The 25,856-nt window shown below is 42.0% G+C and overlaps 3 protein-coding genes and 1 long non-coding RNA gene across 5 annotated transcripts; 1 reads left to right on the top strand and 3 right to left on the bottom strand.

The window, feature by feature from the left end:
- Nucleotides 1-832: 832 nt before the first annotated feature.
- Nucleotides 833-11,688, bottom strand: timeless (timeless circadian clock). Of its 2 annotated transcripts, none has more exons than XM_084704653.1 (30): nt 11,551-11,688; nt 10,058-10,191; nt 9,779-9,932; nt 9,479-9,593; nt 9,217-9,279; nt 8,994-9,095; nt 8,689-8,844; nt 8,408-8,541; nt 8,146-8,233; nt 7,826-8,002; nt 7,504-7,721; nt 7,187-7,290; nt 6,895-7,064; nt 6,362-6,487; nt 6,113-6,264; nt 5,892-5,989; nt 5,653-5,776; nt 4,946-5,147; nt 4,665-4,804; nt 4,445-4,530; nt 4,191-4,314; nt 3,974-4,056; nt 3,674-3,831; nt 2,969-3,182; nt 2,779-2,847; nt 2,515-2,633; nt 2,175-2,394; nt 1,988-2,033; nt 1,843-1,904; nt 833-1,721 (listed from the first exon to the last, which is right to left on the bottom strand). In XM_084704653.1, exons 2-30 carry the CDS (start codon nt 10,152-10,154, stop codon nt 1,597-1,599), a joined length of 3,726 nt encoding a protein of 1,241 aa, XP_084560779.1. In that variant the 5' UTR covers nt 10,155-10,191; nt 11,551-11,688; the 3' UTR covers nt 833-1,596. The 2 variants fall into 2 exon arrangements, with proteins under 2 accessions (XP_084560779.1, XP_084560778.1); XM_084704652.1 differs by lacking the exon at nt 11,551-11,688 and adding an exon at nt 10,403-10,559.
- Nucleotides 11,054-15,293, top strand: LOC146272755 (uncharacterized). Its single transcript, XR_014766558.1, has 3 exons — nt 11,054-11,067; nt 14,982-15,075; nt 15,242-15,293. It is a non-coding gene; the product is annotated as an uncharacterized LOC146272755 (long non-coding RNA).
- Nucleotides 12,821-18,334, bottom strand: prph (peripherin). Its single transcript, XM_084704654.1, has 9 exons — nt 17,657-18,334; nt 15,533-15,593; nt 15,179-15,274; nt 14,904-15,068; nt 14,479-14,604; nt 14,176-14,396; nt 13,917-13,972; nt 13,754-13,827; nt 12,821-13,666 (listed from the first exon to the last, which is right to left on the bottom strand). The coding sequence occupies exons 1-9, from the start codon at nt 18,202-18,204 to the stop codon at nt 13,577-13,579; spliced, it is 1,437 nt and encodes a 478-aa protein (XP_084560780.1). The 5' UTR covers nt 18,205-18,334; the 3' UTR covers nt 12,821-13,576.
- A 3,224-nt stretch (nt 18,335-21,558) lies between these two features.
- On the bottom strand, nt 21,559-24,886 carry LOC146272753 (tubulin alpha-1C chain). The gene is made up of 4 exons (XM_084704656.1): nt 24,743-24,886; nt 22,996-23,218; nt 22,767-22,915; nt 21,559-22,667 (listed from the first exon to the last, which is right to left on the bottom strand). The coding sequence occupies exons 1-4, from the start codon at nt 24,743-24,745 to the stop codon at nt 21,693-21,695; spliced, it is 1,350 nt and encodes a 449-aa protein (XP_084560782.1). The 5' UTR covers nt 24,746-24,886; the 3' UTR covers nt 21,559-21,692.
- Between the last annotated feature and the right edge of the window lie 970 nt (nt 24,887-25,856).

The raw sequence follows: 25,856 nt of genomic DNA, 5'->3' as shown, positions 1-25,856 counted from the left end.
TTCAACTTCAGAAACTTGCCTCTCAAAGGATTTGACTTTGTGGATAGAAAATGCTGATGCACCCCCTAGAGGTGAAAAAGAGAAGAGCACTCACACTGTTGAGTATTAAGCCCAAGTGACACAACAACAAACAAAAACTTCAAAAGTGTCTTTGTCAAGCTACCCTGTCCCTCCTGGAGATTCCCTGCTGGAAAAGGCAGTAGTTGATCCTTTCAGCTGGGATGGGTTTAAGTTGACTGGAATTCTTTAGGAAATACACACAGGGTATTACATTTACATGTACTGATTTAGCAGAGGCTTTTATCCAAAGCGACTTCCAAGAGAGAGCTTTATAAAAGTGCATAGGTCACTGATCACAACGAGAGAGCCCCAAACATTATGGATAGCCAAAACATGAATCATACTTTGTGAAAAACCAAATAAGTGCCAAAGGCCAGAACCCCAAAAGCACGTAGTTACAGTTAAGTTACAATTAAACAACATGAACCTCAAAAGTGCAAGTGTACCTGTAAAAAAGGAAGCAACCATAATATATCAAAAAATCTGTTATAACTAACCAACAAGAGCAACACGTCTCTGAATAAATCATTTGAGATCCTGGAGGAAACTAACATCAGGCCCAGATGAGGCTTTGAACTGACTCTGTTCGTCTGCAGGAGCTCAGACTCGTCATAGCAAACTTTGGAAGCTCTTCACAGCATCCTCAGTCTCCTCCACTAGAGGGACCAGTGGCACAGGTTTGGACAAGTCTGGTGAAAAAACATTGCCTCCAGCTTCCAAGATGTTAATAAAAAATGAATGAAATAGATAGACACAAAGATGAGAAACACAATTTGTTTTCAAAACTTTAATTTGTTCACATTAGCATATTATACACAACATTCTACATTTGATGCACAAACATTTTTCTCCTTGTTCATTATCAAGGTAATCTAAAGAGGCTGCAACAGTTTGGAGTATATAGTCCCAACAACTAAGTTCTGAGGTAAGGTTTTAATAATTGGGAATCCCAACACGACTGTACATTCACGTACAAAATTTTTGTCAAAACAATACCAAGAATTATGATCAAAATGCAAAAAAAAAAAAAAATCATCTTTATTTTACTGTAAATGACATTAAAGTACTGTAAATTACACCAGAATAAACATGCATTGACAAACTTGTTTTGGCATTTGGGGCATACGCATCAAAAATATTAACTGACCAATAAAACAACTCACCCATTTCTAATTTCTCAGTATGAACATGTTGTGTAAAGCCATAAGCACACAGCCAGCAACAAATAAACACTCAAAAATTGATAAATCAGAAAGCACAGATCTTGACTGATGCTTAATGTGAAATACCAGTGACACACAGATAACCCTAGAGATCTATCATGTGCTTTGGACTTAATTCTTAACTGAGCATTATCTTCCTATTGGAAAATAGGAAAGTTACAAGGGGACACGTTTGCCCTCTGGGTCTTCCAGTCTTCCATAAGAGGGCTTATACACCTCTCTGAGAAGTGTCACCCACAACGTCTTCAGCCTTCACTCCCTATACAGCCTGTATAGGAGTGGTAGCTAGGCCTCAAAACAGAACGTGCTCCCACTAGTTCTCATCTTCCTCGTCGTCATCGATCAGAACCCTTCGTCGTCTGCGCTTGCTTGGCCTGTTTGAGTCGGCAGCAGCTTCTTCACTGCTCTCCGGTTCATTCATGGAGAGAGACTCCTCATCTGGCAGCACAAGGGACAACTTGGTCAAAAACCATTAGGCTACAAAAACTATAACTTTTACAATTATAATAAGGCAATCAACAATAAAATGTCAATGTCTGTTTACAGGAACGCTCATTACCTTTCTCCTCCTCGCTGTCTAACACTCGACTTCTTTTGATGGAGGTATTTTCCTGAGGAGATCTAGAAAGACAAGGAGGACTGTCAAAGAATGTAAACAAACATATCTGTGCCTTTGTGTTAGATGGATTGTATTGATTTTTTACCTCTGAGAACCACTCTCTGAGTCTATATGTTCAACGGAAGGGAAATCTGTGAACAGAGGAACATAGTGGTTCTCAATAAATATTTAGAAAAATGAATATTTTGCTGCTTGAGTAGTTTCCTACTTTCCTTTACATCAAAATTCAGTTTGAAAGTTAATTCAATGTGGGATTGTAATAATGCCCCCACCTGTGTGCTCCGCAGAGGGGTGTTTCCTCCTGCGGGCCAATAACAAAGCTCTAAGGGCCTGGGCTCTCTGTTCATGAGAGCCTGTCTCCTCCTGGTGCGCTTCTATAGGGTTTTCAGGCTGACTTGCCTCTTCTGGGGCTTCCCTGCTAAGGCATAGGGCAGAGGCTGCTCTCCTAAGCTGGGGAGAGCTCAACTTAGCTGGGATTCTCCAGAAAGATTCCTGATGGTGAAAGACATTCATACAAGGAATGAGTCCCAAAGTCACACTTTAAAGTGTCCAGTCTAAACACAGCACATCACAGTGTATGAAAGCTGACAGAAGATGTCTCCATGGAGCGACCTGTTCATCTGCAGGAGCCCGGACACCCAGTTTTTGAAGCAACCTCTGGAAGCTCTTTTTCTCCATGGCATCCTCTGTCTCCTCCATTAGAGGGACCAGGGGCACAGGTTGAGACAAGCCTGATTAAGGAAAAAGAACAATTAAGATATCAAGACCGTCAGGATAAATCCTATAGATACAATGTATGATAATAAATGATGATCAGATTGAAATGTCTTTGGAAAAGGGGCAAATAGAATCCAAACACCATAAAAAATCCCATACCTTCTTCCTCACGGTCATCTGCTGCTCTGTTAAGGCAGTTCTGTAGCCACAACAAAGGTCCTGACATACCTGTTATGAAATAATATATTTTAAAACCACCAAACATTTCTCCATATAACACCACCCACACAAAACGTACCGCCATATGGGTGTATATGCACTGCACACTTTAACCCAGAATGTTTTTTACCTTCCTGCCGTAGGGCCCGCACCACAGTGTCCACACTGTCATTCTTCTCCAATGTGCTCTGCCTTCCTCCATTTCTTGACATTTCCCTACCCCTCTCCTCTCCCTCTTCTTGACTCTCCTCAGAGTCATCATTATCCTCCTCCTCCTCCTCCTCTTCGTCCATGGGCTCCTGTGGCAGGTCCCCAGTAAGATCAGCCAAGAACTCCTCTTCAGTCTGTCAGAGTGGGAGACAGAAATGCTCGTCAGGATACGTTTTAAACTAGTGCACCTAAAGGGCATTCACATGATACACACAAGTTTGCTAGGTCAAGCACATTAAGAGAAATGCTTGCTCAATTTTGGTGAATGTCGTTTGTTTTTTCTGGTCGAAAATGCTATGATTATAGATGTGAGAAATTGTATTCATATGTTTTTCTTCATATCTCTTGGTTGGCAAGTTTAGGTCAACAGCCACACAAGGATTGTATTTCAACTTTATGGGAGAGGTTTGAAAACTTTGTAACCGCGGTCCTATATCTATTGACAAACAATGCTCCATGCGTTACATTATTTGGCACTTTTCATGTGAACCCAGCAAATGCTACTTTCATATTAGAGATCAATTGTCCCATACAAAATACACAATACAATCACAAATATATTTGTTGTACTAAATGGCCAACTTGGCCGAGGAACCTACCAATAGGATATTTAGATTTCTCTCACCATTGCTTTTCCAGAGCTCTTCCCTGAAACAGTGTTTCGACGTCTCTTCTTGTATAGTTCCCGCCTATCCGACACCAGGCCTAAGCTGAGCAGCTTTTCCACCAGACGTGCACGGGAACGCTTGGCAGTCAGCTTTTTCAGGATGTTTCCCAGCACATCTACAGACAGGCATACAGTATTTTTATCATAGACTTTAGGAATATCATAGCCAAACACAACAACAAATATCAACAAAGTTATTGTATTGCTGTTTATGCAACTTCATTGGTATCAGAGTTAGAATCAACAAGTGGTGATTACCATCAGAGTCTCTGTACTCCTCAAACAGCATCTGCAGCTCCTGCTCTTGTTGTTCAGTCCACAAAACAATCCTTGTGCCTTTCCTACACATGAGGAAAAATCCACAAGGTAGGCAAACATTTTCTACACAAAAGGTCTGACTACCAATCGATGAAATCTGTGACATGTTTATTGCAAAACTATAAGCAGATTCACTATCATGGACTATGACACTGACTTCTGTTTCTTCAGGTCTTTGGCACTCTCAACCAAGCCCATCTGCACCATCTGGACCACCACCTGACGCCGTGTACGGTTGCTGTTACTTAGCAACGGCAGCAGAGTCTCCACAATATCTGGCACTGAGGGAAGACAGTCAGTAGATCAGAGACAGAATTTGTCCACACTGAAGTGCAGCTGTCCACATCCACATGTCAAAAGCACTGAGAAGTAAAACAACAAACTGTAAAAAGTTCTGAAATGTTGAGTTACCGCCAGAGTCCCGATGAGTCTCGTAAAGACTTCGAAGCTCCTCCTCCTCCTCTGGAGTCCATGTAGCTTTGTTATGTGACTCATCTCTGACAGACACACAGGACAACAGCATAATCTTTTTTTCTTTTCTTTTTTTTTAAGATACAAAAAAGCTGACCGCACCATAAAACCACAATCACACTGATTTAAGGATGTACACATACACACAATGTACACACACCTGTCTTTGCTGTAGCCCTCGGTCATGTCACGGACTGCTCCTACATTTTTCCAGAACAGTAGTTCTACATAAGCCTTGTCGTTCCGTGCCGCCAGTACAAAGAAACGATTCAGCACAAACTTGGCAAAAGTCACCAACTCCTTTGGTAGCGGAGAAAGCATTTAAACATTAGACATTTCTCTACCTGTAAAGAATTTTCATTTAGGTTGATAACTTTAACATGGTTAAAGACCTGTTTCTAGTGATGGTTACTTTATTCATTTTAAGGGTAGCTTTTTTACTTTATATGCAGCTGCGGCAGGGTCGCTTAGAATCTTGTTGAAGATGCTGAAGACAGAGAGCTGGAAGAGCAGGGCCTCCATCTTCAGGTCGACTGCCAGCCGGTGCAGCATGCGTGTGATGCAGTGGTTGGTGTGGGGAGTGTTCTGTGTATATGACTTAAGTAGGAGCACGTATGGACGCACTATGTTGGAGTGGGCAAATCTGGTGGGATACATTAGACATTACAGTAGGTTGGTGATGTCACATAATCTGATGCTTTTTCATGTATCGTAATTTTCGGACTATAAGGCGCACCGTTATATAAACCGCAGCAGCTAAATTGAATGATATATGCCGCACTGGACCAGAAGCCGTAGGTGTTTTAATGTTGAATTACCATATGTAAGGGTTCGTGCACAGAGGGGATTGTTGGGAAAGAGATGGCTGCTTGAGGAAGCTCCCATTTATTAACCATTAGCCGTTAGCTGTAAAAATCCATAGATTAGCCGCACCGTTATATAAGCCGCAGGGTCGAAAAATAGGACAAAAGGCACGGCTTATCGTCCGAAAATTACGGTATTTACATCTGGACAAGATTATTTCTCATCTGCTTCTAAATTCCTCCCTACGCTTCACATTTCGGTTCCACTTCTCAAAGTGCACCTTGTATACATTTTACCATTGTTTCTGTCCAACTGATCTCAACATTTTAATTTCTGCTCCTCACCTCTTGATGAAGTCCAGGAAGTTAAAGTCAGTCTCAGACACCTGCACAGCCTCTAGCTCCTCCTCCACCTCCTCCAGCTCTGCTGCTCCATCCTCCTCCATGCCCAGCTCTGGGGGCGGTGGCCCTGGGATTAAAACACAACACATACCTCTTAAGACAACAAACACAAACAACATGAAGCAGATTTGCATAATAATGTCTCCAAGTCTATCATCTTTAACTCTAAAACACAAACTCACTGGGCAGGTTGGCAAAAAGGATCTGCTTCAGGAGCTCAAGTTCCTCCTCTGGTTCAACATCAGTTGAACCAAATACATCCCCCTCTGGCCAGACTTCCCTAAAAGAAATGACAAAGAAAAAAGCAATCCATTAATCAAAGCCAAACAAAAGGAACTTTGGTGTGTCACCAATTCTTTGCCTGGCGGGACCAACAATTGGAGTTGAATTTCCACTGACTGACCTGGCAGCCCGCAGCAGCCCCAGAGCCTCAGGGCCTAGCCTGGCCAGGAGGGCATCCTGCACACGCACCATGGCCTCTGTTCTCTGCTCCTCCATGGGAGTCTCAGACGCAGCATCAAATGGCACAACACCCTCGGTCAGAGCCTCTGACAGCTGTAATCAAGACAGAGAAGGCAGCAGTCAGGGTCACCAGTAACTCTCAAAAGGATCACTGAACCACACCTAACCACATTGGTATTTCCACACTGACCTGAAACCCTGTAGCCCTCAGCTCCTCAGCCACAAGGCTCCAGGTCTCCTGCAGGGCCTCAGGAGTGGTCTCTGCTGCAGATGGATGCTTCTGCCCACGACGCTTCCTTCGCTTCACCCGCTTTTTCTGTGTGCAGGGGAATTGACTTAGTTAACCATCCAAACTAAAGTACCCAGACAGTTATGTTTTAACTACTCTGCTATGACTAATTTTAAGTTTAACATGATTTTATCCATTTTATTGATGGGAAGCACATCTACTCATTGTCACCTCATTGAGAATTTCAGGATCTATGAAAATTCACAAATATCACAGGCATTGCATCTCGCCCACTACCGCTGCTTGCTCTAAGTTGACTGGTGAAAGAGCAGCGCACATCAAGATAGCTTGAAGAAACATTGGAGAGATTCAGCCATAGATGTTTGAGCCTCAGTGTCAGTCAGACCCAGAATAAGACGAGGAGACTGATTTGCTCACTGAAGATGATGTCTGTCAGTCAACCTACCCTACCAATGGGGAGTAAAATGGTTTACCTGCACAACCAAGTTGTTGCGCCCTTTGCAGAAGCGCTCCAGCATGCGCAGAAACAGGTGAGTGGACTCAACCAGGTCCTTGAGGAAGGAGCGTGGTTGCTTGGTCTCGTCAAACTTTCTCAGAAGGGTGAGGAATATCTCCCTGTATTCCATCAGGTAGAAGATGTTACCTGGATAGAGAAGGATTAAGGGAAGAAGGATTATTCTCATATTGTCACAAATGGGCAAAAGAAGAAATGAATATGTGAAAAATGATGGAAAGGTAGACAGAGGTGTTGGCATGTGATCTCACTCTTAATGACGTTGGCACTATGTCGAATGTTCTCATCAGGAGAGCGATCCATCTCATTCACTGTCAGCAGCAGCTCCTGATAGGCTTTTAAAGCCAAGTGCATCCTGGTACATTTCAACAGTAAAGTTGAGGAACTTAGTGTTACGTCATGGCAATGTCTGGGTTTTAAGACTCCAATAGAACACCTGTCTAACGTTTTGACACACCATGTTGTTTTACTAAAAAAGAGAATCTTTCACAACCAATTACAGATGAACATGAACAGGTTCATAACTACCAACACCATTTCCCTGAAGCCTTATTCCCTGTCCACTCACCTGCGAGACCAGGTTGTGGCCTCCTTGCGGTCAGTCAGCATCATCTCGTAGTAGTTGGTGATGTTGCGCTCAATAAAGTGGAAGGCACGAATAGACATAGTCTCAGAGACAAGATCAGCATGGAAACCATTGCCACGGTTGAAGGCCATGAAGAAGCTGAGAGCCCAGAGGTAGTAGGTCTCATCATGCTGCTGGGCCTGTTCCCGGATCAACCCCTCCTGAGCAGTGGAAATATTACAAAGCCGTCAACTACTGTACCAATTTGCTCTAAGATAACCAGTGTGTCTGAACTCCTGAGAATCAGTGGTTGAATTTTGCATACCTTGACCAGGTACATCAGGCGGTTGTAGCAGTTCTCCAAAAAGTCTATGCAGAACTCTCGCAGGAAGAGGCGGACATTGAGGGCTGAACGGCGTTTAGTTTCAGAGTCCCGTGCATGCTGTTTCCTCTTAGGAACACGCCTTACTGCCTTGCCTGAGTCATGACTGTAGTTCTTAAACTGGAGAGAAAAACAGAGAAAATCATACCTGAGAACAATGAAGGCAAACAGAAAAGGGAAGGAAAATGTATATGGGTTTTTCACCTTGAAGCACAATAACAGTGATCATTACTTATGAGGTTAATTTGGCAAAATGTTCATACGTTATGAAGGCCTCTGTGGTAGATCACATCGTTGTCTCCAATGGACTTGAGACCCTGAACAACATAAGAGCCTCCAAAGCGAGAATGCCTGTGAAATACCAGCAACAAATAGGGCACATTTCAAATCTCACTTCAAGTGATCCTTGCCCCAAATGGGTGATATCCTGCTGTCCATATCGAGCCAATCGTATTACTCAATTTAGTTTACATCCACCATTAACAATCACCCACTCATCACCAGCTCCTATGTAGAGGTGTTTACCTGGTTCCTCTCTGTAGGGTACGGCTGCGTTTCTCTGCCTGCTCTTTCTGCCTTAGAAGCTCCAGTTCCTGGGCATCATTCTGTTTCTCCTGAACAGAACGCGCATGGCCAGCACTCACCAGCAGCTCTGGTGTCTGAGGCAGAGAATAGGTCAAACCAAACATATATCACAATAGCAGATAGAGCAAGATCGTAATTTGCTTGTCGGCATTAGATCAAGAAAATGTTATAGCAATGTTTTCGACAATCATCATTCATTGTGTGTATAGCATCGATCTCACCTGGTCTCTGAACATGAGAGAGATGACTTCCAGGACATGCATGCTCCATTGCTGCTCACTTTGGGCTGAGGCCAGGAACTTGATTAGGTCATCAAAGCCACTCATATGGATGGCCCACAGCAACTTATCATGCACACTGGCATCATCATCTACATTCTAGTCACGTGGTAGGAGGTAGTATTGGGGATGGGAGGGAACATTGTGAGACAAAGCATGTGTGGTCAACTATTTAAGACACTAAACAGTGGCAGTTTGAGAGCAAGGTGGATCAACAAGCCACAGTGTCAGCCAATTTAGACACTGACCTTCTCCTCGTAGGGGTCAGCTGGAACATGAAGAACATTCCTGACCAGTAGAAGAATTCTCTCTATTAGCAGGTTATCCTCTTCCTGACGCTGCTCCCAGTCCTGAGAATCGTTTTCAAATATTTTGTTAGGTTTTTATTTTTTTATGAATCATAACAATAGCATTGAATCCATGGTGAAGAGCTTTGGAATTATGAGTTGTATGATGCTGTGAGACATTTACCAGTTGCAGCAGGTTGTACAGTGTCTCACTCAGAACTCCAAACACTTTTTCACTGGCAAATGCCTGATGAGAGAGAACAGTAATGAGACCATTTAATCAAGAAGCAATTCAGACTCATCCATTTGTAACTTACAAGACTACCCAGACCCTTAGAAGGTAATTTGGTTAATTGACAGTAGCTTATATGTGTAACATGTATGAAACTACTCCTCTTTTTAAAACTATGTATGAAATTATTATTTTATTTTTTATAAGAACATACTTCCTTATAGGCCTGTAAATATGACATCAGTTGCAGGAAGTGATGTCGGAAAGCTGGATCATCAGGGACTTTGCCAAAACAAAGCAGTGCAGGCTGGGTAATGTTGACCATGAGTCTGTGTACAATTTGAGAAGCATGAGAACCACAATCCAACACAATTACAAATTATGTTTAGGAATAATTTTTCCATGTCACAAATAATTAATATGGTTCGATAGTTTATTGGCTTGTCTGGTCCAAGATCAGATGATTTAACCAGTCTCTCTACAGAGAAGACAAGGGCCAGCAGTGGAAGTTCACCTGATGCAGGCATCAAACAGGGGCTTGTCCTGGCTGTGCTGTGTGATGATGGGCAGGATATCGTTCTGAAGAATCTGGCCCGCCCCCAGCTGCTGCCGGATGTCTCGTGTGTCGTCCTCATGGCGCAAGTACCTGATCAGGTCCTTCACACTCTCTATTACAGGAACAGTGGGTTAGGTGATTTTGTAACAATGCGTTGAGACTTCTGTATGAACAAACTTAACTGCTAAAGCATTCTTATAACATGAATGTACTGGTGGCCAACTCAAGACATCGCACCTAAACAATCAGGTTCTCTGTGGTAGGTGTCTCCCTCCAGGTACCCCAAGGCACTGCATGTTGCCAAAAGTTCACAATTCATCATGTACAAGTCCATATATCACCAGACTAATTGGGGGCTATGGTTTCACTATCTAAGAGAAAGCAAAAAGAAGAAAATTATGAAGAGATTCTGATAGTGTCCGCAAATACAAGATACACAATACAAGTTAAAGAAATAACCAGGATTTTAATAGCCAAACTGGACTGTTTAAAACATCCATATATGACAAGCTAGCTAGCCAGCAAGTAGTCGTAAACACACATTAGTTTACCTATCGAGCCCTCCATAATTGAATTACGTACCACATCAAAACGACGAGATTGTACATTTTTTCATTTACATTGCATTTGGATTGGAGACATGCATCCCGAGTTGTTGAAGCTACGCTCAACTCACACACAATTCTCAAGACTCGCGCCTTAACAGCCCGCGTCAGTAAGTAAACTCATATCCGGTCAATTTCAAGTAGCAGTATTTCAAAATAAAGGTCACAAAATAAATTACTTCTTACAATTTTGTAACGTTCTTACAACCTAACCCTTGAGGTTAGCCAGCCTAAATAATTTATGGTCCAGCGACGCAAGCTATTTTAATGTAATTCAGAAGTAATGGAAGCTAGAGGTAAACATCTCCCACAACTATTCTGATTCCTCTCAACCTCCTTTACACCCCCAGATTAAAAGTAGGCTAGAAGTTCAGAAGAAGTTTAATCAGCTACTAAGTGAAGGGCTCATGAGTGATGGGCTCACAATTGTTGGTAAAAAAAAAACATAACAATAGAAGTTTTAGGTAATAACGCCTCACGTGGCCTATATTTTTGACATGCTCAGGACTTTTCTTGTTCCAAATAGTCAAGAAGATGAGTCGTGTTTGTACTAAATTCGCTTTTTGTCACATTTCCGTCCACATACATTGACGGCAAATTCGGAACTTTGAATGCTTTTAAAGGACAACGGCCTGTTTCCAGGTAGGCTACTTTGAAGGTTTGCAAATGACAGATACAGGGCATTTTTGGACGAGTTCTTCTTAAAGGACTACACCATATATCCATTTCTACAATGATTCTACAATGGTCTACATTGTTCCGATATTATTGCACTTCTCAATAGTTTTTTATTTGAATGGCTTCTTGAAATAAATTCAGTCTGACAAAAATGATTGTTAGGCTTCGACGAAACATCGGGAACTCGAGTCCACTCACTGTAACATGTTTCCAACCCTGCAGTCACTGGCAAGACCTTTTGCTCTAAATGAAACCCTGTCCAGTAACTTTTCATATTGAACACGCTACTAGTCTGAATACGCTAAAGCAATATATCTACCAACAAGAATTAACGGAGAGAAAGGCTGCGTTTAATAACACGCAAAATTCACATCACGGTTAGGCCTGTGCATGTTATAACATTTTGACTACAATCTTAATTAGCATATCTTGGACCGTTTTTCTTACCTCTTAACAACTGAACACCGGTTATCTGTTGTTTGTAGGTTGTTTTCCCGAAGCTTTACTCAAAACACATCCACAATCATGAAGAACTAAAATAATACAGTAAGACTGTGCGTATATTTAGACTGGTCTAATCATGCGTCAGGGGTGCCATTTGTGAAATTTTGTAGCAAAATGTATATGGTTATACCCACATACACCCACCTTTTATGCTGTGCAACATTTACTGTAGATACGAAGTTGTTTGCGTGAAATAATGTTGTGTCTGTACCACTCATACTCAAAAGTAGTTTCTTAGTACACTGCCAATATCCCTAAGATCAGACCAACGTTGGTTTCGCCTAGGAGTCACATTAAGGTCTGCGTGACATCCGACGCTCTGCGCTTTAACTATAGGGAATTGTTCAGTGTCTGAACAATTTCACAGGCAAGGCTGTTTAGACAACCTATTTCACATGGAGGAATGTCTTTCTTTAGATTCGTTAATGTAATTACTTATGTGCAGTGCAATATAAGTAGACAGTCTTTCACATGATAACTATTTTATTTAATTTCCTGAGCAATGACAAGTGCAATTTTGGTTCAGGTTAAGTCTTGTTATTTATGTATGGACACCGGAATGAAGTTACCGGCACTTGACTATAATTGTTACTTCCTTCTTTTATTTTGGTCTTGATGGTGAGTCGAACAGTTAATCACATTCAGAGATTTCCGTGGACGTATTATAGTCCATCTCAATATTAACTGCAGTCTGTTGGTATGAAAAGTGTTTGGAGAAGAAGTGTTTATTTGTCTCACAATTATGATACGATCAAATCAAATGTATTTGTATAGCCCTTTTTACACGCAAGCATGTCACAGAGGGCTTCACATAAGCCCATAGAACTGCCCTCAACCAACCTAAACCTTCAAGCGCATGCAGGAGTGTTCACCTGAGAAAGTTGTTCTCTGCATTTTCCCACCCATGATGTCCTTCCTCTAAGGGCAGCAGGGGTGTGGGCACCTATTCCAAGTGCTCATGCCTATGTCTTAGTCAGGGACAGAGCAGGAGAGCAATCTGTTCTTGCTCTGCATGTTTTTGTTCCAAGGTTCTTGTGGAGGAAACCCATGTGAACACACACACAGAAAAGCCCTCAGTGGGAAAAGGGCTAATGTTGGAATCAATACCATGACCTTCTTGCTGTGAGGTGGCAGTGCAAAGCACCATGCCACACATAGATCAGCACTGTGTGCTGGGACATGCATTAAGTCCAGTTTTATTCTGGTAAAGAACAAGGAAAACTCAGTTCAGTTCCAGTTGACTTTATTTGCATTTACATTTCATTCTATTGCTCAGTGGCTGCCAGAAACACACATCCTCACATAAAAGCAAAGCACATTTCTTTAGAATTTTCAGTTGAAGGGATGAGTTGCAGAGTATGTGGTGTTGCTACTGTAGTCTCTTACTGTTCAAGTCAAGTACCCACATTGCTGGTTTTCCCACTCTGGAGACATTTTAAATGGAGAGTTCCGTAAAGCTGCAGAACTGAAACAGCTGAGAATATCTTCACCTCACTCTCCCAAATACCACTATCTATTGTTTACTGCAAATGCAGCATTTGTACGCAAAACCATTCAGTTAAGTTATCATTAAAAAACCTTTAGCCTTAAGTGTTGTTGTGTTGTCTACAAAGTGGCGGTTGTATGGATATTAAGGAATTATTCTGCAAATAAAGGCCTCAGTTGGTATATCAAGAAATAGCTGTTTACTCCAGTGGTTGCTCAACATAGTTTGACTACTCTTTTCAGTAAAGATTTGTTGTTATAAGTAGCACCAAGGTCACAATGTCTCAGGTTTATTCAAGTTTCAACACATCAACATAATTAGCTGGATAGGAAAATAACTTGTTAAAGAGTGAGCAGTGAGCAACTTTTGAGGAGTGTAGCTTTCACATCTTTTCATAATCTTCTTGCTCTTTTGTTTAATCAATTATTACCATTTATAATTGCTACATCTTAGTCTGGAACAAGCAATACGTGCCTAATTGTCCTAGTCATCCCTGTCACTCCTATCATCCCTTTCACTCCTGTCACTCTTGCCTGAGTCCCTCTCCTTCTCCTTCCTGGACTCTTTCACCACCTGACAAAAGAGAAACAATTGTAAGTGCCATTACATCTCTTTTCACAAACACATTTGGTACATATTTGACTATTCATGGAGCCTTACCTCTCCATCACGAGTCTCAACAGTCTTAATCACCACAGTCTTCTTGCTAGGGGTGTCAGGAGTTTGGTCATAGTCTATGGGGGAGACACAAAAAGGATGTTTCAACCTGTACTTTTGCATTACCAAGAGTTCAATACAGTAATAAAACATGAAGAGCTTTTACCCCTGTCTCCACTGCGGTTGCTCATGGATCCCATATTGAACATGGGAACAGTGATCCTGATGGGAGGCAAAACATGGGATGTTAATAGATATCATATACATAAGTAAAACATTTGTTATTCTAAGGTCAAAGTTAAATCTGTAATGGCATTAAATACTTCAGAGGCTTACTGTTACTTTGACAATCAAAACACTTACACATATATAGTAACTACAACCAATCCATTGGCAAGATTGTACAGTCAAGATGTTCCTCTCACCTGCTTTCCTCTCCTTCCAGCAACTTGCGGTAGGTGGCAATCTCAATGTCCAAGGCCATCTTGACGTTGAGTAGGTCTTGGTACTCTCTAAGATGGCGAGCCATCTCATCCTTCAGGTGGCGGATCTCTTCCTCCAGACGGCACACGCTGTCCTGATAGTTGCCAGTTTCCACGCCAAACTGGTCCTCCATCTCACGCATCTGCCTCATCAGAGCCTCATTCTGAACAAAACACACATTGTACCTTAAACAAACACTTGTGTAACAGAGGTGCCAAAAAACGTTGGGTTTTGTGAAGCCTCACCGTGCTCTTCAGGCCATCCACCTCACAGCTGAGTGACTGGATCTGCCTCCTGTACTCATTGGACTCCTGCTTGGACTGCCTCATGGCGTCGTTGTTACGTTTGGCTGACTCTGTCAGATCAGCAAACTGCAAGAGGACAGAACTTGAGAATTAGATTAGGAGTAGCAAGGACGTAATCATAATATATTGATATAAAAATATAAATGTGCTACGCTACAACAGGCAACCCCGCACGCTGTCCGAAATTATCATAAAAATCCGCCCCAATGTTTGACTCCATGGCTACGGCCTTGAAGAGTAGTCTATTATATATTATATCAATGTATGGCTAGGACAGCCAATAAATTGTGGTTTTCAGTGCAATAGCTTAATTAACTATTAACATCCCATGTAAGGTTTAATTGTGTGTGTATGCACACATGTACCTTGGACTTGTACCACTCTTCAGATTCCTGCATGTTCTTGGTGGCAATGTTCTCATACTGGGCCCTAATGTCCCTCAGGGCACCGGTCAGGTCAGGCCTGGAGCTGCTGTCCACTTCCATCTTCATCTGCTGGCTCTGCACACTTACTTGCACATCCTGGATTTCCTGTGAGGTGCAAAATTGAATTTAAATTAGTAGTGGGACAAGATAATCTCTTGCATTCTTCTAAACTTTGTTGTCAGATTGTTACAGTTTGGGTAACTGTAAAAACATACCTCATCATGCAGCTTCTTGAGGAATTCAATCTCATCCATCAGAGACTCAATCTTCCTTTCCAGGTCAAGACGAGACAAAGTGGCATCATCCACATCCTAGCCATGGAATGATTAGCTCTTTTTAATATTCCAAAACTTCACATATCCTTTTAACATTGGTTGGGATTCCTCTAAGGTTGTCATTGGCTTAATGTGATACATGGGCTACTTGGTGTCACATGGTGGCCACAAGATGTCAGTATTACACAAGAGCACAAGACAAGACAGACTTCCCTCAGTACAGTAACATACAAATAAAATCTATGGACATTGATCTAACATTGGAATCGTGTGTTGAGTCTAAGTTGTGTGTACCTTGCGGAAAAGCACCAGGTTGTTTTCAGCCTCAGCCCTTTTCTGGGTCTCTTCCTCAAGTCTGCATGGGAGGGATTGGGGATGGGGTGAGACAACACAGATATTAAACCGGCTTGTTTATAGTCATAGTTTACAGTTCTAAAGCCCTTCCAAGGGCTCATTGGATCACTGTTCATCACATTACATTAGAAACCACATTAGATAACAATGTTTGAGTTTTTGACCCAAATAGCAGCTGCAGTGGAGATGTGATTATATTTAAGTGATTCTTCCCTCAGACTGCCTCCCCCAAATGAGGCATCAGCTGGCCAAAAGCCCCTGGATCAATTTGGTAATTCACCGTCCCTTAAAAGGGTTTGGGAGAGTGTCCAACGGGGTCAGCAGATGGTTCCTTGAACACATTTTGCTAATTACAACTATATGGAGGTCAGGGAGGACCCCCACACTTATTCTTCCTATTTTGTCAACTCGCTGCATTATTTGCTCAGAGACCAACTGCATATATTTGCCAAGACTACCTTATACAATATTTGTTCCATACTAACTTTTTTTTAAACTGTTGCATAGATAATATAAAAATTCATTTAGAAAATGTTTATCTTTTTACATACATCACAGAAAAGGTGTGTCCCCCTAGGTTGTGATGAGTCATCATTTATGATATCACAATTGTGATATCAGTCCACACTGTTCTCTAAGTCCAGTCTCATATGAGATTGGCTGTCTCTTTGGTCAGTGTTTAGGTGTCTCCCAGATCCTTCTCTCTCTCTCTGGGCCCTGGTTCTTGAGACAATAATTATGCCAAGACTGGACATAAAGAAGAGTCGTTCGTGGGGGAGGTTGCATGACAGGGTTTCCTCATCTTTAATTCATATCATGTCGCTGGGGTCCTTTTCTCGTAATGGGATATCTGGCACCTTCCCATGGGCATAGGGGGGGACACAGAACACCCTCCTAATAGAGCCACTCTTATTTAGTCAAATTGATTTTTCCAAAAGCCATTTTTCTTTCGGTTTCTTTCAATCTCAGACCCCTCCTCTTTCTCTTCTTTCTTTTTCTCCTCCCCTCCCTTATTTCTTGGCTCCACCCTGTGCGCAGTCTATCCATCCTTCTTTCCTGTCTGTCAGGGGTAGAGAAAACGTGCAGAGCACTTGTGTGTTTATTTGTAATGGGATGGGTCATTGTTTGTATTTGGGCATGTGTGCTTTTGTAGGTTATTTTATTTTTACCTTTACATTGACCTCATTAAGATAAACCTCAAATGCCCTTAATGCCCTGTGCCACTTTGAATGTCTAGAGGCTCATACTGTAAATGTATTTGACCAGAAAAAGCTTCAGTTTATGGTTGATGGCACTTGATTTGATGTCATTAAAATAACTTCCACTTCAGTAAATGAGGGTGGATTGTATCAATGGCTTGCTGTTAAATGAAAAGCCATGGATGCTGAAAAGTGATCCATGCTTGGTCACAATGTGCTAAAACATCTTCTTTTATGTTGGCACCTGTCTATGGCCAAGCCAGTCAGCATACATGCACTGCAGTATAGAGCACATACAGTGCCATAGCATGCTGCAGATCTTTTGTGTCTGTCCTTCCCAGGTGCCACGCCCCGTCCCACCACTGGTGCTGTACAGATTTTGGCCCAAGCCCAAGGACCCCCTGTACCATCCCAGTGTTTTTAACACAATCTATGACCACACTGCAGTGTAAGTGCATTTAGGGGTGAGATGAGCTCATTGAAAAGTCACAGACAGTGTACACCAATGTCTCTCATCACATCCCCTGCAAACGTTGCCTACATTATGACATCCACAGCAAAACTCTGTATGTACTTTGCAGGCCTAAAATACCATTCATAATTTCATTTTTACCCACACTCACCATTCTACCATTGCTGTCCTCCGAAATTATTGTGGTAAACCATGCACATCCAAAACCCAAATATCCTCCCAAAAGTGATGAAAACAACTATTTTCAGTTTGCTCCAACAGCCATTTCAGCTCCCCAAAATTATTCTTTGCCCACAAACATGTTATTATTTCATATTAAACCTGCACTACTTCAACCTCCTACTCATTTACATATAAAAACATCTCCCTATCCCCCATCATAGTTTTACCAACCTTTGTTTCAGCAGGGCCATGTCTTCGGCCATGTTGTCCCTCTCCACCTGGAACTGATCCCTCTCTTTGCCCATGGTTTCCAGCTGGTGCCTCATCTCCCTCAGCTCCTCCTGGAAGAGCTCAGAGGCACGGTTGGGCTGCCCCTGCTGCTGCTGGCCTTTGAACTGGCCCAGCTCCTGCTGCAGCCCTGTGTTCTGCTGCTCCAGGTAACGCACCTTGTCTATGAAGCTGGCAAAGCGATCGTTGAGATCTTGCAGTTCGGCCTTCTCATTGCTGCGTGTGGTCAGGAATTCCTGGTTGACTGCTTCAGCCAGGGTGAAGTCCACCTTGTCATAGCTGAGGCGAGGTGGCTGGGTGCTGGAGCGCACACGCTGGTGGTGATAGTTGGTAGAGCGAGAAGGCACCACCGGTGACATGGAGCGCATGTAGCGCCCCCCCGAGAAAGGCATGCGGGAGGAGACAGGTGAGTAGGAGGACATGGAAATAGGGTTGGGACCCCCGAAAGTGCGACGGTAGGAGGTAGACGTGCGGACTGAAGGATGGCTCATGGTTGCTTGTTTCTCTCGTTTTCTACTAACTCTGTCCTTCTTGAAATCTCTGTCTCTGTCCCTTTTCTTTCACGAGTTTGGAATGGCTGGAGCCGAAAGGAGTGAAGCAACAGGACGTCTGACTGAGGAGCTCCCGTGCTTTTATACACAGGAGGTGGACATCACACCCCCTCCACGCCTGTCCCGCAATACTTACCCTTCCGCCTCTTCCCCCTCCCTCCAGAGTTTTTTTCAATCCATCACTCCTCAACATGCAGTCTTAGGCCACTCCCAAGCTTTCAGCAGAACCTCCTCCCTCTCCCTACATTCTCTTCCTCCCTCTACCAACGGCCCCTCCTTTTTCCCCGTTGCATGTGGCAGAAGGCCAAATTGTCTCCCCCATTAATGCTTGTATCGCTAAAGATGTCTCCATTGCTAAGCCCACCACCCACCTCCCCATCCTCACCTTGACAGCTGATACACAACATCCCCTCTACAAGATAGCTGTGTCTGCTTCTTTGCTTTTCCCTTGGTACACTAACTTCCACCTGTGTTTCTTCAATATATAGGAAATGTATTTAGAAAAACTGGTACCCATTTTTACATAAAAATGTAACTTATAATATCAATACAATGATAATATTGCATAGCTGACAAAGCCATGACTGTGCCCCTGACAATGTTAAATTATTTCAGTCTCCCCTTTTCTTTCCACTGTAATGGAATATTGTATTGACGTTTCGGTAGGCTAGGGCAGAGCCATGACTTTGCAATTCTATCGCATAGAGCGAGTTTGTCCACTGCCTCCATTGAATGGTCTGGATTTTAAGATTGAATTGATGATATGGCCGACAGAACATACACAAGACAACTTCAGAAGCAACAAAGATGGTATTTGTTAATTTCATTAAAGAATAGATACGTTTTCTTTGATTTTTTTTGTTCAATTTCTGTCCAGATGCATCTACAGAATTTTTGTTTATCATTGAGGCATAATGTTGCACTTGCCACTAAAGTATAACACTTACAAGTCTGTCGAAGTTGACAAAAACTGAGTAATTTTGAGAAATACATCATTCTCTATTGTTAGATGACACATTTTTAAGTAACTAATGTTTAAGCAACTGCATTCAGTTTTTCCAGACATAGCTGTGCATACAAGCACAAGGGCTGATTAAGGGAAAGAACATTCTGTGAAGTTTAAGGCGCTGCTGCTGTGTCCCTCTGCAAAGTGCACCACGTGTTGGCTACTGCATGATGGTGTGTTCATGCCTGTATGTGTGTGTATGTGCTTTGCAGTTGTTTTAGTTGATGTCGGCAAAGACATGCTACGGATACAGTGTAATGTTGACGCAATGCTGAGCATGCACCTTGTAAACTGCAGGAGGTTCTCTCTCCTTTTCCATGCCTCTGTCTCCTCCTTTCTTTACTTCTCATTATCTACACATACTTTTTCTACATTATTGTCTTCTGCAATTTGTCTCTTTACACATGTTTCAAAACATGAAGACAGATACACATAACATTTCATAATCTCTAAATAATAAATAAATAAATCTCTTAAAGTATGTGTCTTTGTCTTTCTCTATCACTCTCTCTTTGTCTCTGTCCTTTTGTCATGACTATAGCTGCTGCAAACGTCTGGCTTTCACTGTAATTAATGTCCTGTGTGATAGTCCCAACACCATAATCTAATCACCATCCTTCTAGTAAATTAGTTTACACATTCTCTCTCTCTCTCTCTCTCTCTCTCACTCACTTTTTATTTCTCTCTACCGCTCCAACAGCAATTCTTCACTATTCCTATTTTTCCGGTAAAAAAAATAAATCCCATATGGCTACTGATCAGGTTACTTATATCCTGACTCTATCTTTATCCCTGCTCGTTTACATGTACAGGATACTCCCTCATAATTATCCCCCATACAGACCAAGTAGCGGCCATTTTAGTGGCATGAGTGTGCAGAATTGCACACGAAAATAGCTATGGTATGTTATGTCATTACAATTTTCCCAGACCTAAAATATCTATTGTGACTGAAAACCCAGTTAAATCAAGCAGGTAAAGACGGTTTGAGTACAGGGGACCATGATTACCAATTTGTCCGCTGATTGTAACATTTCCTCAGGTCATCTGGCCTGCAAGGACTTACGGTCCTTACAGTAAACCAGTAGGATAAATCATGAAGCAGGAAAGAACTACACTGTAATAATGTTTATAAACTACAGATATTATAAAGCAATGTGTAAAAAATGGGAAACTACTATATATGTTTTTTTGTTAATATGTCTGGGATGTAAAAGTATCTATAAAGGGTAATAGAATGGGTTGAAACAATTTTAGCCACCAGAGACTACACAGATTCAGACTTCTCTGATCAGATTGAAATCACTTTGAGGATTGTGAGTAGGGTTAACATAATGGTTAATAATGTCCCACTGGTGTATACCCTGCCCTGAGGGGAAAATAAAGAAAATTATCTAAATGAATCTATAAATTTTCTTATCATAGTGTAGTTCAAAGCCTGCAACACCACATTTTTGAAAAACAGACATCCAATGTATAAAATGTATGCAAAGAGATTCACTGACCATATTTACTGGAAAATTGCACTACAATGTGACCTTTTAGCCTTGAGCTACTGTTAGAATACGGTGAAAAGCTAAAGAAAGCAAGGCGTCAGTTGGTTAGAACTTCAGAGCTTCCCATGTTTTGTGATTATTTGGCAGGGCCTCTCACACTGCAGCTCAACATAGACTACAGTATGGGTGTTTTGATAATACCTCTTCTTATTTTGGAGAAAAGAAGACGATAGACCTGGAAATGAAAGGTTATGTCCTCTGCTGTGAGTTAGGATTTTTTTTATAAGCCTGTGATGGCACATACATGAACAATGCCTGCTACACTACTTTTTTATTGCTGTACCATAGAGGTCTGTAATGCTTACGACACTATTACTAAATGCCCAGCTCAGCATATATAGAACTTTGATTAATTATTCATGAATGGTTATGGCTCCTTCCTGAGCATGACATGGTCAATGTACACAGATACCACTATTGTAGAAATGCACAACTCATTGGCTGCTTCATACTGCATTGCATCATCTTGATCTATACATGTGTCCCTATAAATTATTTTATGGATATGCCTCAGTGATAATACTGGAATGACTGGAAATGTGATAAACAAGCCACAGACAGCTTGCTGCCTTTATAGTTGGTTAGATGGTCCTCATTTTCTTTGAAAATGTAAACAGTAATGGTGTAGTAATTAGGCAGCAATGTTGTTATTAATATGTTGTCTACCATAGAACAAAGTTATTATTAGAATCATCAGGAGTTATACTTAAAACAAATGCACGTTTACAAATGTTACATTTGACTTTTATTTTAATAGTGAAAGAGATTGAGAAGGTTAGAAAGGGACAGCAAAAAAACATTTTGTCTTTAGGAATGTTTAGAGGCAGGTTGAAAACTTCCGAAGCCTTAGGCTAGTTTAAACCACTCTAGTACTCTTCTCCCTCATCCTCTCCTTCGGCACTATCTGCCCCAACTTCCTCATAATCTTTCTCCAAAGCAGCCATGTCCTCCCTGGCCTCAGAGAACTCGCCCTCCTCCATACCCTCACCTACGTACCAGTGCACAAAGGCACGCTTGGCATACATCAGGTCAAACTTGTGGTCCAGACGAGCCCAGGCCTCTGCTACAGCAGTGGTGTTGCTGAGCATGCACACAGCCCTCTGAACCTTAGCCAAATCTCCACCAGGCACTACAGTGGGGGGCTGGTAGTTGATACCAACCTTAAAACCAGTGGGGCACCAATCTACAAACTGGATAGAGCGTTTGGTCTTAATTGTGGCGATGGCAGCATTAACATCTTTAGGTACCACATCACCACGGTACAGCAGACAGCACGCCATGTACTTTCCGTGACGAGGGTCGCATTTTACCATCTGATTGGCAGGTTCAAAACAGGCATTAGTGATCTCTGAGACAGTTAGCTGCTCATGGTAAGCCTTCTCTGCAGAGATGACAGGGGCATAGGTGGCCAGGGGAAAGTGGATACGAGGGTAGGGCACCAAGTTGGTTTGGAATTCTGTCAGATCAACATTGAGGGCACCATCAAATCTGAGGGAGGCAGTGATTGAGGAAACAATCTGACTGATCAACCTGTTAAGGTTGGTGTAGGAAGGGCGCTCAATATCAAGATTCCTACGACAAATATCATAGATGGCCTCATTGTCCACCATGAAAGCACAGTCAGAATGCTCCAGGGTGGTGTGGGTGGTCAGGATGGAGTTGTAGGGCTCCACCACAGCAGTGGACACCTGGGGAGCTGGGTAGATGGAGAACTCAAGCTTAGACTTCTTGCCGTAGTCAACAGACAGGCGTTCCATCAGCAGGGAAGTGAAACCAGAACCGGTACCACCTCCAAAGCTGTGGAAAACCAGGAAACCCTGAAGACCAGTGCACTGGTCGGCCTAAAGAGAGAGGTTTCATATTGTTGAATAAGAACGTGATATGTAGATAAAAAAGTGAATATTTTTTACATTTACAAAGATTTTGGTGATAGGACTCACCAGTTTACGAATCCTGTCCAGAACCAGATCAATGATCTCTTTTCCGATAGTGTAATGTCCACGGGCATAGTTGTTGGCTGCATCCTCCTTTCCAGTAATCAGCTGCTCAGGGTGGAAGAGCTGGCGGTAAGTTCCTGAGCGCACCTCATCTAATAACAGAAAAAAAACCTGTTAGGTCAAGAAAATCTAAAAGTACATTTTTGTGGATTAACTACAAAAATCATCTTACCAATGACTGTGGGCTCCAGATCTACAAACACAGCTCTCGGCACATGCTTTCCAGCTCCAGTCTCACTGAAGAAGGTGTTGAAGGAGTCGTCTCCTCCTCCGATGGTCTTATCACTGGGCATCTGACCGTCCGGCTGGATCCCATGTTCCAGACAGTACAGTTCCCAGCATGCATTGCCAATTTGGACACCAGCCTGGCCAACGTGGACGGAGATACACTCACGCTGCGGATGAAAGAACAATTTTGTAAAAATGACTGAACCTAAAAGCGACCTAAGTGACAGCAACAACAACCGATCTGTGTCTGGTCAGCTGAGTGCACACACCCAAAAGGAGACAAGACTTTTTTTTGTTTCACTATGCATAAAATCACATGATCAGCCTTTGAAGGGAAGCACGGCTCCAATCATGATAAGTGCCTTACTGCAACCATCTTTGGAGGAAAATGTCCACTGAAATTACTGCTTCTGTACTTTATAAATCCTTATACCCCAGTGGGTTATCAAGAAATACATATATTTAGGTGTGTTAAATTCAATAAATTAATAAGACCACGGCAAGAAATGTTTGGCTGAGGAAAGTCGTCGTGTAGATTTCATATTGGATGAGGTCTCATGTTTCCCCTCACATTTCGAAATGCTATATATAGGTTTCCCTTACTCATTGAATCAGTAACGTGTGTGATTGGGATAGGAACAGGTCGCGCTTTGACATCCCCCGTCTTACGAGCCACGCCTTTAAAACAATGGGAAGATCACAAATGATGAGGAACGTCATAACCACGCGTTCGGGCCGAGGCTCTCGGTCTATGGGCTCACACAGGACAATGGCAGTGACTTTGTGGTAATCCCTGTTGTAAATGCAAATGAATGTCAGCACTAGGGTGATTACGGGTAGGTTGTTGGAGGCAAGAATGCCTGAAACGGCCAAAAAAGATTGGGACACTATTTGGATAAGGTCGCTTTTTACACTGTTGGATGAAAGTATGTCTGAATTCTCTCAAAAGCATTACCTATTGAAAACTGATAATGACAGTAAACGAAATGGAATCCCTCTCGGGCAACAGATTCGAAATGGCGCACTGTAATGTCATTCTGTGGTTTGATTCATTGAAAGTGAGATCTGATCGCGCTTGGTAAAAAAATAATCCAATCTAACCTTCAAAAGGCCACGTGGTTAACGATTTTTGTATCACATTATTTTCTATAGTAGCCTGATTTAGCTGATTGTCTTATTACAATCGTTTCTCCATCGCCTACTTTAAAGATCATCTTGTACCGATGTAGCATACTGTTACTTTGTATCTGTGCTAGTCTGCACTGGCCAGAGAGTGGAGAAGAGATGAGGAAAGAATTATGACGCCCAACCTAGCCATGGGACTCCTAACCTATTCTGTGGCGCAGAAAAAGAAAACTATCGCCAACTCATCAAACTGTGTTCAAAGAGCAGTTGCCATGTCACAAAGATAGTTGGGTAGTGGATATGCCATTTTAAAATATATTTCACTATGGATGGGTGTTGACTGGACCGACAATTACCACTGCATTGTAAAAATAATAATTAAACATTTCACAATATAGGCCTAGACTAATATCAGACATTTAGTATATGAGGCAGGTAGGCCTATCTTATGTTTTTGTGTCATGTTTAATTGACAACCTATAGTCTAATTGTACAATTTCCTGACACCTTATGAAAATAACCTTAAACTACATAACAATTCAAGTCATTCTCTCACTCACACTTACCATGTCTAAGAAGAGGAGTTAAAATGTAGATTAAAGTTAAAACAAGAAACCGTAGTTAATAACAACTCTCACACAACGACCTTAAGGAGTCAATAGTGAGAAGTTTGAACAAACGGAGCTCGGGCGGGGCTTTTTATATGGCTTATGAGAGTCGGCCACAACTGGGCGGGCTTTGGACTGCGCACTGCACGGAAAAATGCCATATAGTTCGTCCTATTGGACCGTTTAAATATACACGCAAATGCCTTTTGTAACCGTTTGGTCACGAAAACCGAAAGCAACTTGATCATGCCAGAATATTGTTAGAAGTTGAACACCTTCTGACTAGGCCCATTGTATATTCGACCTACCTAAATGTTAATAAATTGTGTACGGCCAGATGTTAAAAATGTGTATCTCGGCTTGTACCATTACTATTTTAATTGGAGCCAAATATAATACATCTGTGGTGTTTTGAAGGAAAAAACTGACTATAACAAAAAATGAGTGCGCACAGGCTAGACACTGAATACGTGGAGAAGTAAAATGATTCATGGCTATGCAGCCCCTCTTTTTAGTGTGAAGATAGATGACTTTGCCCATTAGCCCCACCACACACTCACATACATTTAGCTGATTCTGCTTGGTCATCAACATGTACAGCTGGTTAGGGATTTGTCATGGAAAGTAGCATCAGCAGGCCTTTTTATAATCAATACTAGTTTACCACTCCATGGTGCATACATGTCGCTATGGGGTAGGCTAAATTACTTGGAAAATCATACAAAAATTAATAATAATAATACTGTATGTGACATACAAATGTATTACATATCATACACATTGATATTACTGATGGCTTATCCAGTGATGTGCATGAGGTGAATGAGACAGAGTAATAAACATATTTGGAGAAATGTCTGTCTGACATCGCACTCATCACTGTCACACCACAGGATGGAGCTAAAAATCTGTGTCTTCAGTGGTTTTATACGTTGGCTCCAGTGTCAGGGTGTGCCTTGAAATGTTCATATTGCCAACTCGAGATGCTATTCACCCATGATTAATTTAAATTTTCTTTTGAATTGTTTAATCAGTATGATTGCCAAGACTTTACAAGCAAAAATGATCCGTC

Source organism: Hypomesus nipponensis, chromosome 9 (assembly GCF_054491055.1).
Source record: "Hypomesus nipponensis isolate SF chromosome 9, ASM5449105v1, whole genome shotgun sequence".
NCBI classification, from domain to species: domain Eukaryota; kingdom Metazoa; phylum Chordata; class Actinopteri; order Osmeriformes; family Osmeridae; genus Hypomesus; species Hypomesus nipponensis.
The sequence above is the reverse complement of the archived record's forward strand: the minus strand, read 5'-3'. Positions and strand labels throughout refer to the sequence as shown.

Bases quoted from the DNA above. Each gene is read 5' to 3' on its own strand.
- timeless (XM_084704653.1), bottom strand. From the start codon at position 10,154: ATGGACTTGTACATGATGAATTGTGAACTTTTGGCAACATGCAGTGCC. The intron at 9,096-9,216 runs GTAAATGTCTCA...AACGATTCTCAG, and splicing joins TGTACAACCTGCTGCAACTG to GACTGGGAGCAGCGTCAGGA. The intron at 7,722-7,825 runs GTATGCAAAATT...TCCACTGCTCAG, and splicing joins GCCTGATGTACCTGGTCAAG to GAGGGGTTGATCCGGGAACA.
- prph (XM_084704654.1), bottom strand. From the start codon at position 18,204: ATGAGCCATCCTTCAGTCCGCACGTCTACCTCCTACCGTCGCACTTTC. The intron at 14,605-14,903 runs GTACATGTGTGC...GTCCTCTTGCAG, and splicing joins AAGAGTGGTACAAGTCCAAG to TTTGCTGATCTGACAGAGTC. The intron at 13,828-13,916 runs GTAAAAGCTCTT...TCTCCCCCATAG, and splicing joins CAACCGCAGTGGAGACAGGG to ACTATGACCAAACTCCTGAC.
- LOC146272753 (XM_084704656.1), bottom strand. The intron at 22,916-22,995 runs GTAAGATGATTT...TTCTGTTATTAG, and splicing joins TCTGGAGCCCACAGTCATTG to ATGAGGTGCGCTCAGGAACT. The intron at 22,668-22,766 runs GTGAGTCCTATC...CTCTCTCTTTAG, and splicing joins TGGACAGGATTCGTAAACTG to GCCGACCAGTGCACTGGTCT.